At 51.5% G+C, this 15938-nt stretch overlaps 5 protein-coding genes across 5 annotated transcripts; 1 reads left to right on the top strand and 4 right to left on the bottom strand.

Annotated features, from left to right (window-relative positions):
- Window positions 1–125: 125 nt before the first annotated feature.
- AA0111_g2382 (hypothetical protein) lies at window positions 126–4530 on the bottom strand (the record flags this gene model as incomplete). The annotated part of the gene is made up of 3 exons (XM_028648147.1): window positions 126–1463; window positions 2171–3328; window positions 3376–4530. 3 exons carry the CDS (start codon window positions 4528–4530, stop codon window positions 126–128), a joined length of 3651 nt encoding a protein of 1216 aa, XP_028509851.1.
- Window positions 4531–5319: 789 nt separating this feature from the next.
- AA0111_g2381 (hypothetical protein) lies at window positions 5320–7472 on the top strand (the record flags this gene model as incomplete). The annotated part of the gene is made up of 3 exons (XM_028648146.1): window positions 5320–5600; window positions 5650–6151; window positions 6204–7472. 3 exons carry the CDS (start codon window positions 5320–5322, stop codon window positions 7470–7472), a joined length of 2052 nt encoding a protein of 683 aa, XP_028509852.1.
- An 854-nt stretch (window positions 7473–8326) lies between these two features.
- AA0111_g2380 (hypothetical protein) lies at window positions 8327–9905 on the bottom strand (the record flags this gene model as incomplete). Its single annotated transcript, XM_028648145.1, has 4 exons — window positions 8327–8803; window positions 8934–9229; window positions 9278–9549; window positions 9607–9905. 4 exons carry the CDS (start codon window positions 9903–9905, stop codon window positions 8327–8329), a joined length of 1344 nt encoding a protein of 447 aa, XP_028509853.1.
- Window positions 9906–12114: 2209 nt separating this feature from the next.
- Window positions 12115–13813, bottom strand: AA0111_g2379 (putative serine carboxypeptidase; the record flags this gene model as incomplete). The annotated part of the gene is made up of 2 exons (XM_028648143.1): window positions 12115–13574; window positions 13624–13813. The coding sequence occupies 2 exons, from the start codon at window positions 13811–13813 to the stop codon at window positions 12115–12117; spliced, it is 1650 nt and encodes a 549-aa protein (XP_028510080.1).
- A 1182-nt stretch (window positions 13814–14995) lies between these two features.
- AA0111_g2378 (hypothetical protein) lies at window positions 14996–15877 on the bottom strand (the record flags this gene model as incomplete). The annotated part of the gene is made up of 2 exons (XM_028648142.1): window positions 14996–15387; window positions 15442–15877. The coding sequence occupies 2 exons, from the start codon at window positions 15875–15877 to the stop codon at window positions 14996–14998; spliced, it is 828 nt and encodes a 275-aa protein (XP_028510079.1).
- Window positions 15878–15938: the final 61 nt, after the last annotated feature.

The raw sequence follows: 15938 nt of genomic DNA, 5'->3' as shown, positions 1-15938 counted from the left end.
TTCTGATCTGCTCGTTCAGCATGAAACATCGGCTCGATGGTGTAGTTGGTTATCACGTTCGCCTCACATTCACAGTGACCAACGCGAAGGGACAAAGTAACCGTCCTGTATTCTAGCACTAATGACTACTGAAAACTCATACCTAAAATCCATGGCCTTCTCTTCTCTAAATCCAAGATCATCTGCCCGAACAGCCCATTCGCCCAGCTGAACCACTGCCGACTCCACACTGCCTTATCCCTCGCATGCACGCTCTCATGCATGAGACCCAAGCCATCCGTACTCTGCACTAGCCACATCAAATTCTTAACAATCTCCGTGTCGTCTTCACTAGTCAATATTGTCATGATAAGTGCCATAGGCCACGGTCTGCCAGGTAGTGTATGCGGACTCCCAACACCAGTAATTACAGGCCCGACAGCATAGTACGGGTTGTCCCTGCTCAAAATCTTGCGTCGTGTGTTCTGGTAGATAGGGTCGCGCAGCGTCGTATAACCAAGAAACGGAGCTGAGAGAAGAGAGGGTACATTGGGATCATCCATGATATTGACAGAACCGTAGCCGTCGACTTCATAGGCATATATCTTGCCGTAGGTGGGGTCCGAAACTATTCCGTACTTTTCTATGCCGCGATTGATGGCCGTACTCAAGGCTTGCATGCGTGCCGTCAAGCCGCTGGTGCGAGGCATGATTCTCGATGTTATTGTTGAAGAGGTGTTGAGGGCGGATGAAAACATCATGTTGGAGGGGATAAGGTACTGGTATGTGCACGCATCATCGCTGGGGCGGTGAAAAGAGCGTATGAGACCAATATTTCCTCTGTGAGGACTGCCATTACAGTTGTTGATTGGAGTGCCGCCGTAAGGTGCGCAGTAGGTGTAAGGGGTATGTTGCCATTCGCCGTCTTCGGTGTAGCTGTCTATAGTCATGCTTTCTGCTGTTTCAAGCACGACTTCAACGGCTTTGGTCCAGTTACTGGAATTCTGGAAGAAATCATAATCCCTTGTTGCAGTCACATAATCGACGGAGAGCTGCAGGAACGAAGCCAGGGAATCTAGCTCCCATTGGCAGGAAAACACTTTGTAGTAGTCGAACAACGGTGTGATGCGGTCGCTATTCAGACTGCTTTTGTGTACGACGCCACTTTCATCAGGCGCTTGGAATGCATTGCAAAACGCATTCTCGAGGATGTAGCGTGCTTGCAGATTGATGGCGCCTCGAAAAAGACTGGCCAGGCTGTCTGGGCTGTCATCTTTCTTCAAGACGGAGACGTATGCTTGAAGCTGGTTTGCCGAGTCGCGCAACCACATTGCTTCGATGTCGCCGGTAATGACAAAAGTCAGTTCTTCCGGTTTCATGCTCATGGGCGGACCTTCAAGCTCGTCGAGGTTACTCGTGGTGTTTGACCACCCTCGCCATTCAATCGTCGTATCTAGTGTACTGGGCCAGGAGTTTTCGAAGATCTGTGGTCGAATCAGCATGAATTGTAACACAGTGGCGGTGCTCGTACGCGAAAGAGATCAACATCTTTGATTACACCTCTCAACCTTTCAATCGTATCCTCAACCTGTTGCGAGCGAAATGTCCGACACGGTATAATCGGTCTGGCGTAGCTTAAGTTCCATGTTCCTTCTGTGTAAGGCTCATGGTAATGAGCGGCGTAATTCTGATAGAGTGGACATTGAGCCAATGACAGGGATGGCAACAGAAGCGAAACGCAGGGAAGCAGGATCTTTGTGGTTGACAGCCACATGGCGTAGACGGCGGGCCGATAGTCGCCTGGCAACCTAGTAATACGGTACAAAATGGATAAACAACTAAAAAAATATCGCCGAACCGTTAAGGAGTAACTGATCGCGTGTGGTGCTCCTAGTGAAAGGTGTTCAAGCAGAGCCAAGCCGGCACGAGCCACAGGTGGTCGGCCGCGACGGCTAGCAGCGTGCTACTAATATGGACCGTGTACAAAAGGAGCAATCGCGATACGAAAGCGTCCCTCATAAGAAAGAAAGACCATTAATTGCGGAGTATACCCACTACCGAGGCAGTCCAGAGTATTTCATTTGTATAGATTGCATGCCAAGGATCTCCTAGTCAAGACTACGGAAACTCTGCACCCCGCCCGCGAATGCCGAGCCACACCATCTCATCAGCCTTTCACGATAGCTCTTACTCTCTTTCTTTCCTCAGCATCCAATACCCAGGGTATACCCGACTCGCCTGACGTGTCATCCGCTACTTCCGCAAATTCGTCGTCCTCCATGTTTAGAATCAGGGTCATCTGAGTACTCTTTTGGAATGCATCGCGAAGTGAATACGCGCCACCGCTTGTAGCGGCGGTGATGATACCAGCAACGTCACGCTCGAGCCTAACAGCACCCAGCTCGTTGACTCTACCATAGTAGCTTTTGATGCGCTTTTCGAGCGAAGATGCGAGAGCGTTCAATCCCAATGCCAGGAGACGATCAAAGTTTGCTGAGGTCAAGATACGTTTGATGGGACGGATCACGACTCCCCAACCGCGGTCAAAACGCGACTTTACCACATCGATATCGTCCTCTTCTTCATCTTCATTTTCGCCATCCTCGGGGTCGTACTTTATGTCTCGGAACGCCTCAGCCAGGATCGGTCGAATACGAGGCTTGAGGACGTTTGAGAATAAGACAGTGATGCCGTCGTTGAGCAGATCTCCGCTCTTGGATGCAAATGACTTTTCCATTGTTTTCAGTGTGTTCTCAACGAATACAGCGTCATGCCCGAATGGAAAGAGGTCGTGCAACGGTGATTTTGTATCCTCTTCGCCAGCTTGCGAGTGACGGCCGAGCTGCTGCGAGACTATTCGTTTGACGTAGTCGTTCGCAATGTCCAGGTTGTTGATGAGAACCAAGAAGGCAATAACTTTGTCTTCGGGAGGAAGACCGCCCTGAATAACGGGCTTGGGGTAACTTTCGTCACGCATTTTCCGTTGTATCATACCGATGAACTCTGCGCCTAGGATATGGCTTACCGCAGGCACGACACTAGAGACGACGGCACGTTGCGAGGTTGCCAGGGTTCTCTGAATTACCTGATTGACAATGTACATGACATCGTCGACTGCGGAGGTGATGAAAGGTGGGTTGGACCCAAGAGGTTTGGTTGGATTCAGCGTGAGATCTGCTGGCGCTTCGTCCAACTGGAAAGCCTTCTCCACCGACCTACGAAAGAAAAAGGTTGTCATGGCATTGACAGGCTCGATAAGATGGCTGTTCACTTTCTTGTGGAGGTTACTGGTAGCTAAGAAATTGGGCATCACTAAACCGTAGTCGATGCGGTCTTCAGGCTCGGCGGGCTGCAAAAGTAAGTTGTTGAAAGCGAACATGTACATTTGCCACTTACTGCACACTTGTCAGAGAGGAAACGCGCATACAGCGCATACCGTCCTAGCATTAGTGCGCCCTCTCCAAGCAAGCCATCAATCTCTTTCATGTCCACTCCCTCGTCTTCACTGACTCGACCAGCACCGTTGGCTGGCGAGCTAGAACGAGGTATTCCAGAAGCAGGTTTTTGGGAGGGAAGAAAGCTTTGGACAAGGAAGGAGAAGGCATAAGATTTGATGTCAGTCAGCTTGCGGTCTATGTGACGCTCTTCATGCCATGTGTCGAGCACGATGCCGCCTTGCACATCGGCCTCAATTTGTAGACGTTCAATGACCTTCTGCATCATGCCTGATCCGTAGTGACGCTCGACCAACGGCTCGTGGCCATCAACAATCTGAGCGATATGCTCGAAGAGTTTTGTGATGGTGTTGCCGTAGAAGAAGGGCTCATTCCTCTGAGCTGGCGCAGCCGAATTGAAGTTTGTCCGCGCACGCGAAGCTACTCCCTGGCAAACATATCGCCCGTATGCATCCAGGCCTACATCTGTCCGTCCGATCAAGGGGAACAGTTTGAAGAACCTCGTCACCTTGGAGCCGTCGCCCTCTTGCGCAGCCTTTTCGAACTCGCGCAAGAAGAGGCCACACAGCGACTCTGCTGCTGCATCTAGCGTAACACGCGGCGGATCCGGCACCTCAGCAGTCGGCACAATCTCGTCTGCGAAACTGCCGTTTACGACGTCGTCGGGTATTTTGGCGGCGCGGTGGAGATAGCCAGCAGCTGTCTCCCAGTCTTGTGGAGCTCCCATGGAGCCATGGACGCCCAGCACACATGCCTTGAGTTCTGCCACCTGCTCCACCACCTCGAGTGTTGCCTTGACATTCGACTGTTCCTGGTCTAACCGCTTGACGGCGCTCGATATCCGGCTCGCAGTCGAGGCGGCGTCGGAGAGCATGCCATTGCTGATGGCGCGCGTGTTGACGGCTTGGGTGCCGAGGTGAGCGCGGAGCAGATCGAGGCGACCGAGTTCGCGCGAGAGATGCTTCTGCGAGGCGATGAGGGCGTTTAGGCGCTGGGTGATGCTGGCTTCGTGCTCGTGCAATTGGCCGAGGGCTTCATGGATCTGAGCCACGCTGGCGGCGGCGAAGATGTCTCGGTCGTCAATGTCCACTGCCATGTTCAATCATGCTGCAGTCAGGGTGCAGATGTCGAGGAACATCAAACGTCGCGTACTGGCTCGCGACTGTTGATCATCTATTTCTGGCCCTGCAAGCTGTCAAGCGTTGGTGGGCGAGCGCCGATCTCTTGGCCGGTGACGTCTCAGGGCCTGGGACTCGCACGATCAATGCACCCGTTGCCCCTGCAGCGAGATTACATTACATGTTGACGGGCAAGGAACTACGCGGAACGGCCTCCACCGTCGCATGTTTCTGTTTACCTGCCCAGAGTCCCGTCGCAAGTTTGGTATATCAACGTTTGCTACCTTTGTCTGCGGCACGGCTTTGGCCCCCAGCTGCTGTGTAAACACCACCAACCCGCGCACCAATCACCCTCGCATCTAGACCTCTCAGCTGTACGCACCACGATTACGCACCAACGGCCCGCATCTGCACCGAGAGACTGCGCCTTCCTCGTACTCGAACAAAAGAAACCCCTTCACCACCCGCGCCTTCCCCTCCGCTCTCTGCGACTTCCCTCTGCGACTGCGATTGCGCCTTGCTCGTACTCATCTCCGTGGTGCCCTGGACCCTGTCCAAACAGACTTCCCAAAGCGTTCTTGCCTCCGGTCATTCAGCGCTCCTCCACGTGCAGTCCAGCCTCGTGCACCTCACCCAAGACATTCCAGTCGCAAACACTATTATTCATGCTTCCACGGTAAAAAAGCACTTCACAGTCAATTATACCATCAGGTCGAATCGCCGGTGCACTAGCACTTGGCAGCATCCACCGTGACCCACCTCAAGCCATGGACTCGACCGCACACCTCCTCTATGCCGCCCACCAGCTGGATGCCCGCGCCGGGGGCATGGGCGGCGATACAGGAACCCGCCCAGGCTCATACAAGATTATTGGTCTTGTCCTAGCCATCGCATCGGGAGTCTTCATCGGGACATCATTCGTTATAAAGAAACACGGTCTATTACAGGCGAATAAGAAGTACAATGAAGAGGCGGGAGAAGGCTATGGATACCTCAAGAACGCTTGGTGGTGGCTCGGTATGACACTCATGATTGTTGGAGAAATATGGTAAACACCACGAAGCGTCAGATCCGGACCTCCTACTAATACCTGGTAGTAATCTCGTCGCATACGCCTTCACCGACGCCATCCTCGTAACCCCTATGGGCGCCCTCTCCGTCGTCATATGCGCTATACTGTCCACCATATTCTTGAAGGAACGCTTGAGCTTTGTAGGAAAAGTAGGCTGTTTCAACTGCATCATCGGGTCCGTTGTAATTGCAGTAAACGCACCCGAGCAGTCGTCTGTTGCGCGCATTCAAGACATGAAGAAATGGGTCATTGCTCCAGGCTTTCTGAGCTATGCAGGTGTCATCATCATCGCATGTGTTGTTATTGCTCTCTGGCTCGGCCCCAAGTACGGAAAGAAGACTATGATGGTCTACATCACTATCTGCAGTCTGATCGGAGGACTGAGTGTTGTCGCAACCCAAGGTCTCGGTGCTGCCGTCGTAGCGCAGGCTTCTGGCACATACGGCGGACAGTTTAAGGAATGGTTTCTCTACGTGCTATTAGTCTTTGTTGTGGTCACGTTACTGACGGAGATCATCTACCTGAACGTAAGTCCATCTCTCTTTCTTGGCCATGTGGAGAATGCTAAGCTTTGCCCAGAAAGCCTTGAACTTGTTCAACGCTGCTTTAGTGACACCAACATACTACGTCTTCTTCACGTCTGCGACAATCGTCACTTCGGCTGTCTTGTTCCAAGGATTCAAAGGCACCCCACTCCAGATCGTCACTGTCATCATGGGCTTCCTACAAATCTGTTCCGGCGTCGTTCTGCTACAACTCTCCAAGTCGGCAAAGGATGTGCCGGACTCAGCCGTCTTCAAGGGCGATCTTGACCAAGTGCGAACCGTCGCAGAGATGGAGGAGCCCGAGTACGAGCCCCGAGCTGACACTCTTCGTGGTGGCGCAGCAATCCTCAGGTCACTGTCAAAGGCTAGGTCGCACAAGGAGCTCGCTGAGGCTAAGAAGATCCAAGAAGAGCACATGGAGCCGATTGGTGAAGGCGAACAGGTCGAATTTGACGGTCTCCGAAGACGGAAAACAGTCCTCGACCCCAGTCGTCCACCGACACGCAGCGCTACTGTCGTACGGACCATCCACCCGCCTCTCGGCATGTCCCAGTTTCCGACCGATGAATCAGACGACGATAACGATAGCTTCCACCCTGGTTTCTTTCAAAGATTACGCTCCCGGGGCAAGTCTACCAGTAGTCGTGGTAGCTCACATGCTCCAGGGACTTCAGGCATGGGCATGCAGACATTGCCCTCCATCCCACAGGCCGATGGTGCTTCGGATCGCGAATCAGATGTCGGATCCTACAAGCAGACCATGATGACACAAGACACATCCTACAAGCCGCTAGACAGCCACATACATTTCGCCTCGCTTCCTGATCCGCCCCGCCATGGCCATGATCGTCAAGACTCCAGCGATTCACTTGCTCCCCCAAGACCACCTCCCCATATGGCCAAACGACAATTCTCTTTCCAGAACGTCTTCTCCCGGAATCGTCCTGATTCAACAGGCGAATCGTCCAGTAGCAGACGACCGGCTAGTAGGCATAGTCGGAAGAGTAGCAAAGAAGGCAAAGCAGCGGCTACCGCCACTGAAGAAGAAAGACTGGGGCTTGTCAAGGGCGATTCGACAAATCTCCTTCCTATTGCCAGCCGTGGAAGTGATGAGCTGGTTGGACCACCAGGCTATTCAGATGACTGGGATATGCCCAGGAGTTCAAGTCCAGGATACTCACCTGAGCGGCCGCACGTCATACCACCACCGATACGCAGGGTTGATACGGACATGTCAGAGCTAAGCCCAAGAGACCCCAAAGAATTCGAGAAGGGTTCTGGAAACGGAAATACTTTCTTATAGGGCGTAGGATGAGAACTTCCCCATCTTCTCTTCTGTTCTCAATCAGCAGGTGCTGTGGCATCATCAGTGTCTTGTTTAGCTTCTTGAATGTCGTTTTGCATAGTGGACGGTGTTGATTTCGATGTTGGCAGATTCTTGTTGGGCGCTGGCTGTATATCGAGCGCTTGCGCGGCCGACTAGCGGTGGATTTCGGCCTGTGAATGTCGTAACGACCCGCATCGGACGTTAATGAGTACTGTTACATACATGAGCAGATAATGCCCCATGGGCTTGTATACGTAGATAGCAGAAGGAAGACGACTGAGATACATGGTCGTAAGGTACATATGTAGATTTATATCATGATGATCACTACCACCACTTTTAGAACCCATGATCGCACAGAGTCCTACCGCCCTACTCTCTCGTCGTATACTTTAAGATTTGTCTTCCATACTATCTCAAAAACAGAGAGGAACTGGGACATGTGTACAGCGCGTTCTTTCACCCCAAATCTTGGATCCTCTTCTCATGGCTCGTCTATGCTTGATTCAGATTCTCACTCTACGTTTTGGGGAATGCTGTTGCATGCATGTGTAATACATGTCTCTCATACTTTTCTCAAAGCTACCGAGGCTTACGCTTAGCTGAACGAACGACAATCACAATGACACCAGAACAATACCACTGATGGTCACGGTGTTACTCCAAGAACCATTGAATGCATTGATAAATCCTCCAGAAGTAACGACCGAAACTACAATACACAATGACAACTCCCTAAAAAGTAATGACCGAAACGGGTATCTGACACCACCCCAGTAAAGGAAGAAAAAAAAATCAGCAGCTTGTGCGAAAACCTCAATAGACAAGGTCTATGGGAGTTCCCGAGCCCTCACTGTTGAGAGTAGAACAGTGACCATCCCGACGCTCATCGGTATCAAGCTCCACAAGGAGCGCCATCGTCCGGAGTAGGCGTCTGCGTAGCGACTGACTGTAGATACATATCGTGCTGGAACGGGAAGATTGTTGATGAGAGGGCCATTGAGGGTACTGTCGACCCATGTTTTGAATATCATACCCTGTCCGAAGCGAGGAAAGAAGTAGTTGATGAACATGCGTGATCGCAAGGTTTCCTTGACGGTTATGGGGTTCATCATACGGCCTTGATTGACGGCGGCGACGGCTCGATTAAATTGAGCGGCCTGAACTTCTGTAAAGATCGAGATGACGTCTTCTTCCATAAATGACTTTCCGGGTTCCTTGGCTTGTACTGCTATAAGTAGGGTGGTCGTTAGAACGGCAGCCGTTTCGATAGCAGTGTTGGCACCTTGTGCACTGAGCGGATGTACCTGTTGCGACCAATATCAGTACGTTGCGTGTCAAGCTACCCTCAACTCAATCTACCTTGTGCGCAGAATCACCTGTCGTAATAATCCTTCGGTAATACCAATGGGTGAACGCATTATCTTCAACACTTACAAGCGTCGTTTGCAATCGATTCGCATACAGGTCCTCAAACGTGACTTTGTCTGTAATACGGTCCTGGAGATGCCGCTCTACCAGCGCCTGTTCATCTTCTTTCGTATACCTAGGGATGTCTTTTCCAAATGTCTTCGGCGTCTCGGTTATCAAAAACCAGTAGGTACAGTCTTCGGGAGCGGATATGACCAGGTAGTTGCAGTCCTTGAAGAATGCATTGAGCCGCAAGGGCGACGCCGTAAGGCCAGAAGGTCTTTTGGAGATGCCAAAGATGCACTTGGATTCGCATTGAAGGTCTGTAAAAGTGTCAACCGCGTACGTGCAGCAGCTCAGTGAATACTAACCTCGAAGTGGGTCGAATTTGAAAACTTTCAACCCGTCCTCATCTGCAATCCTCCACATCTCTTGTCTGACAGCACTATGAACGCCATCCGCTCCAACAACAAAGTCACCTGTATACGTTGACCCATCCTTGGTGTAGACTTTGACGCCTTCCGACTCGTGCTCTACACTACAGACACGCTTGTTCGTCAGAACACGCTCTTTAGATTTGAGATTGTTGTATAGGATCTGGAGTGCAACTTGACGATCGATGAATATTTGGGGGTACCCGATTCTAAACAGACTTGTTAGAACTTCCTTGAACAAGCAGATCGCATTCTAAGACACTCACCTCTCCTCTAGCTTTTGGCAAACTGTCTTGTCCTCCGGATCTACCCACAATGTTCCACCAAAGAGACTCATACACGCTTTGTAATGGGTATCCCCGACCGTCTTCTCAATCTCGTCGTAACAGCCAAGCTGGTCCAGGATGCGCAAACCGGTCGGAAGTAGCCCGACGCTTGCGCCAAGCTGAGGTGCAATACTAGAATGCCCTTCCAGGAGGATATAGTCCATGTCGAACTTTTCCAGCATATTCGCAAGACTTAGGCCGGAAAAGCTCCCACCAACGATGATGACTTTGAGGCTCATTCTGCACGACCCTGGAGATTCTTAATTGTAGTTGTAGTTAGCGAAGTATGAAGAAAGCAAAACAGAAGTGGACTTCTGAGATTAATAAAGTTTATCAACATTGTGATCGAAGACGTTGCGTTGGTGCTGCCAGAAGGAGTCATGACTTTCGGTCGCTCAGTGGACCAAATCATCTCGATGTAGACAAGAGTTCGGTCACTCGAAGCAGCGAGCAGTCGGGATATAAGGATTATTTCGTCCGATGGACCGTGGTCATCGCGAAACAGTGGGGAGTTCGTCCGAAGACATGCGCTCTACAGACTCATAGGCGTAGACACGTTCAAGTCTTAGTAGATCGGATACGGAGCTTATAGTCACACCCGGGGCCGGCGAATCGGATCATTGCAACGTAGAGGAGGGTCTGCTTCAAGTCTGGCGTGTCTTCATAGACTTGTACCTGTAACAGAGATGTCGAGATCTCAGCGAGCTCAGTGACGAAACTTGTAGCATCAAACAGGTATAGTCATCCCAATAGGATGCTGTCGCAGAACTTCTTGTGTTCCGCCTAGCTTTGCGTCCTGCGCCGTACGTGATTGCCGCTTTCGCTTGGCTAGCCTGGGCAGATGCAATGACAAGAGCGACCGATTAGAAAGCCTTGGTGCATCTTGTCATCTCGAAGTTCGACAAGTTTTGGTATTGGTTAGACGAGAGTCTGCGAAAGACGCACCAAGTCAAACAAGTGAAGCTGAAGAAATGGATGATTACTTGAAGAGAGAATGGGGCAAATAGAGAGCTGTGTGTGTGTGTGTGTGTGCGTGTGTGTGTGTTTGTTTATGGATACATCAAGATTTCGTCTTTACCTTCACTTTTTATCTTCGAGTTGCTGCTTCCGGTGGTTGGCACGCAGTCAAGACACCTACCCAGTATGTTGTCTTTGGTAAGTACTACGCATATATGCATTTGTCGTGCGTCTATATATGTATCCAGAGGGAGGTGGAGGGACAAATACGGGTGGAAAAGGGAAGGGGTCCGTAAAGCGCACCAATATTTCCCTGCTAGTGGTTGGAGACGCAAGTATACCTAGGTAGGTTTTGGGGTAGTAAATTGAACCTGCCCTCTGTGTTTGCTTCAGGTTGGAAGCTCAACAACATCGATTCATGCCTGCGCTTAGCAGATGGGAAGGGTCGGTGGTACTGGGCGACGTAGTGGTGGTCGACGATTCTTGCGCATATTTGGTCTCGTTGCATGAACATCGGCATCTCCGTGCCTATGCGTAAGCGTGTCTCCAGCGAAGCGGCGGTGACAAGTTTGTGAAGGTTGCAGTGGACAAAGCATACAGAGCTGGTGGTTGAGGACGCGATGTGCACGCGGCTAAGCAGGGTGCTTCATGCGTGATCGCGACACCGCGTGACCCGCATCTGCAGTTCGCACATCAATGGATCTTGGTATGCACCCGCGGACCGTCGACCTGGAAAACCTGGTACTTGGATCTGGGCTAGACGACGGGCCTGGTCAATACCAGAAAAATACCGGAACACTTGCTTCTGATATCCTGCATCTTCCACCTTGCATAATGCGCTTGAAGCGTGCCGGGATACGAACACTCTGCATGCGCCTAGCCAGACACCGTCACGAAAAGTAGTGCAAAAATAGCAAAAAGAAAGTTATCTCTCCAGCGGGGAATTGAACCCCGGTCTCCCGCGAGTTGCCTGTGATGGTGACAAGCGGAAATACTGACCACTATACTACTGAAGATTGACCAACCAGAAGGTTGAGTAGTTGATTGGTGGAAGAATTAAGAAATGGATAGAATATATACTTAGTTTACAATACAGCCGCTGCTGTGCACAATGTATCATTGAATTATGTGTTCTCGATGTCGGCTTGATGGTGAAAATTTTGTGAGTGGGTCGTCGGGTGGGCAACGGGCAACGGACCTGACTCAGGGGTGCTTGCGGAGCCTCGAAAACGCCATAAGAAAATGGTTAGATTACAAACGTCAGAAAGTCGACAACATTCGCCATGTATCAACTCATTGACCACAGGGTGCATGACAAGCTTCACTCAATGTGAATATATTGCATCACCACTTGAAAGCTCCGATCTCGTCATATGGAAAAGATGATGGCACGTGGTAATTCAATGCTAGCAGAATATCATAATTTCCATCTACATAGTTCTCATGTCGTCATTAGTCAACAACACATATCTAAAAAGACATGCTGCCGATTTAGAGGCCACGCCTGTAGATAGTACCAGCACCAGTAAAGTTACCGGTCTGAGTAACAAAGTTCTCAGTGCTGCTAAAGTCCTTGACCTTTCCGAGGAGGATCTCCAACATGCGGTAAGCAACACCGGGAGTGTAACCGGGTAGCTCGTGACCGGCAAGACGGGCAGTGTAGAAGGTCATGCCACGCTCAGAAGTCCAGTATCCCTGGATACCAGCGCCAGCAAGCGCACCGCCGTTGTACTCTGGGTGGTAGGGTGCGTACAGAGGGGTAGCTGGGTACTCAGAGAGACCCTGAGCGCCGTTCCAGGTCATGTTCTGGATGGCAAACAGAGTGCCGTTGGTGCTGAGGAGCATGTCGAGATCACCAGAGCCGATGATGGTGTTGTTAGTGTACTCGATAACGTGCTGGAGAACACCGTTGTTCGCAGGTCCAGGGGATTGGTCAGAACCCTTGTCGTCACCGTCGCCAAAGACGTTGGTGTTTGTGCACTGAAGCCATTCGGTGCTGACGTTGGCGTGGAGCGCAAGCTTGACGTCCGTGCGGTTGAAGTAAATTTCAGCACCTGGAGGAGAGTAGTCTCCGGTGTTGACTATGCCGAGCTGCGAGTACGGGTGAGGGCAAGTCTCGGTGATGTGGTAGATGTTGAAGCAAGGGTTGACCTCGAGAATGGCCGAGTAGAAGTTGTCAAACTGGTCGCAAGTGTAGTTCTCCGAGCTGTATGGGTCCGGAAGAACTGGGAAGGCACCCTCCGGTGGGGGGAACGTGAAGTACTTGTCCATGTAGTCGGTGTAACCACACTCCTTGTGGTGCTGAGTGATCTGCTCCATGAATGTGTCGTTCAGGAACAGCAAGTTCTGCCAGAAGTTGACGAATGGGAGAAGGACAACTTGCTGCTGGATGGTCTCATCACCAATGATAGGGTCGTTGATGGAAATACCAGCAAGGTTCCAGTACTTGTCGTCCTTGGCATTGATGAAGCTATCAGCAATGTAAGGAACATAGTAACCGGCGTAAGACTCTCCAGTAATGTATGTCTTCCAGTTGTAGAGCCCAAACAGGTCAACGAAGCTCTTGTAGAAACCACGGAACTGGTTGCCGAGCTCAACTTCGTTGGTAATGTTGGGCGTACCTTGCGAGTAGCCAACACCCACGGGCTGTTCAACCCAGAGCATATTGGTCAGGTTGGTCCATGAGTAGGGGTTCTGGACGGGCGCCAATGTGCCCGACTCCCATGTAAAGGGCCCGTTCTCGGTGAGGAAACCGCTGAGCGAAGAGCAACCAGGGCCGCCATTGAGCCAGATAACAACTTCCTCCGGAGTTTGGGCTTGGGTGGAGGGGAAGAACCAGAAGAAGAGCTTTCGCGTCTCGTTCGGGTCGTCCGAGATGGGCAGAAGACCAGCGTAGCTCTCGCCAATATCGAAAGGAACCTCTGGGATTCCAGTACCGTTGACGGCAAAGGCTACCAATTGATCAGTCGAGCTCTTGTAGTATATTGAATAGATACTTACCCTCGGTCTTGTTAGTCAAGAAGAAGCTTTCAGCACGCCTCTGAATCTCAGGGTGCTTGAAAGACTCTCCAGGCATACGCCTCTCGACAGCAGGTCTGACCTTGTCGAAGACACCACGCTTGTGTGGTGAGCTTCCAGCCAGAGCTGTGGAAGCACACAGCAAAGAGCCGAATACTGTAAGGAGCTTCATCTTGGAATTGACTGATGAATGCGGCTGTGAGCTGCTACGGAAGCAACGAGTTCAAGAGCTCTATTTGAACGCTTGCTATGTGACGGCATTTCTGTATACAGGCCTTGCGCTTACCCCGGAAGAGCAGGAGGTTGACGGAGTACCAGCAAGGCTCGGTAATAAACCTCGCAAACGCCACATTCTGGGTCGTGCAGGCTGTGCTATCGGGGTAAGATTCGTAGCCGAATGGCGAACGATGCGAGATGACGCAATAGAAACAGAGGCACAACCTTACGCACCTTCCTGAAGCGCTTGTATACGAAGATTAGGCCGAGATTCTTGCACGTAGCTGGGTTGTGATTCGACACGGCAGTGTTTAGTGCATCCTATGTGCCCAGACCAGTTCAAATGTAAGCCTCGGTAGCGGATGCTTGTCGAGGCTTGGTCAAGCTTGCGGGCTGGCGTGCGATAGCAATGCGAGCCCGGCTACCGTAGGTGTATGCGATAGCACGCAATATTCTGCTCGAGTGTGTTCGTAAAACCGTTTACTAAGGGCCTTGAGGAGCTATCTTGTGGCGCTCAACTGTCATGGTTGCTGTATTTACAGAGTACCGCGCGTCATCAGGCCCAACATAAGCGTGACCAGGGCGGGCCGACGCATGACGATCCTGTTCAGGCTGGGAAATGAAAAGTAAGCTACAAGAATCAAGGTCAAACACCAAGGGCCGACTGAGAAGTTTATTCATTGTTCCTGAGCGCTTTTTGATGTTGTTGGAATATGGAGCGCCACGCGGGGACAGCCGAAACGTTGCTTACAGTCGCGTGCGCCATAGATTGTGGAGGGGAGGCTGCATCGCAACCAGCCTCTCTGTAGCAGTCCCTCGATCTTTGCCTTCTCAACACCAACATGCACCACGACTTAAGGGTTCTCCAATGGCATGTCACAATGCAGCATTAGACAAGAAAGTGGAGGTTTCCGAGTCCAGAATATGTACCCTGTGAACTGTGGCAGGCGGCCGCATCTCGTGAGAGGCGCTCGCGTGGAGACGTCGCCACGCGTTACTTACAGTCGTATAACATCCGATTGAGCATGACGCAAGTCACGTGTCACTGCTAATAGCAAATACTAGGCAAGGTATGTTTGCACACTGGTGGTCTCATTCGTTGTCGCGTCTTCTAAATGCTCATCACTGGGTGCATGGCCTAGCTCAAGGGCCTCAGGAAGTTCATGTCATCGAGCAACTCTCTGGCATCCTCGACGTTGTCTTCTTTTTGCTTCTCTTCACCCATATGGATGCTCAGATCTACAAGGCCGTCCGCAGGCGGGGAGAACTGACGCAACTTGACACCACTTTCAGCAAATATCCTAGCTGTCTGGTCGTCTACAAGATAGCCTTGGTTGTAGACTACCTCGCTAATACCGACTTGTGTTATCTTGACACTGCAGGTCAGGCAAGGGCAGGTGTTGCAGTATAAGATGGCGTTCTCGCCGATGCGATCACGGCCAGCTTCGAGCAGAGCATTTTCTTCGGCGTGCAGGCAGAGACACGTGGAGAGACCGACACCTCCTTGGGCGGCATTGTTGCAGCGGGGACCTGTGTGTTGTCAGTGGGGGTGTTTTCTGGCTCGCAATATGTAAAGGTACGTACATCCGCCCTCGTTGCAGTTAGTCATGCCGCGTGGTGTACCATTGTACCCGGTGCTAATGACACGTTTTTCCCTGACTATGCAACAGCCTACCCGTCGCTTCATGCAGTTGCTCCTACGTGCTGCCAGATCGGCTAGCTGCATGAAGTATTGGTCCCAGCTCGGCCGCACACGTGCTTCGTCCATGAGGTCCAGGTGCAGTATGGCGTTGCGTAGGACGCTCATGTCGGATGAGGAGTTGAGCAGCTTCAACTGTGCTCGCTGGCACAGCGCGCTGAGACCAGTCTTGGGAGCGAACAAGTGCTGGTCGTTGCGTAGAACGAAGTCCTCGAGGGTTGGCGGTGTGTGCTGGGTGGCAGCACAACGGGCCTTGAATCGTTGCCATCGCACACTGACGGGCGCATCTACGCTGACGAGGAGGAAGAAGGGGCGCCTCATAAGGGCATCAACCACGGTTTCGTCCCATATATCCGTCAGGACGAATCGCTCTCTCCATCTC

This window comes from Alternaria arborescens (assembly GCF_004154835.1).
Source record: "Alternaria arborescens strain FERA 675 chromosome Unknown contig_4, whole genome shotgun sequence".
Taxonomy (NCBI): Eukaryota; Fungi; Ascomycota; class Dothideomycetes; order Pleosporales; family Pleosporaceae; genus Alternaria; species Alternaria arborescens.
This window is presented reverse-complemented; position numbering and strand designations above follow the sequence as displayed.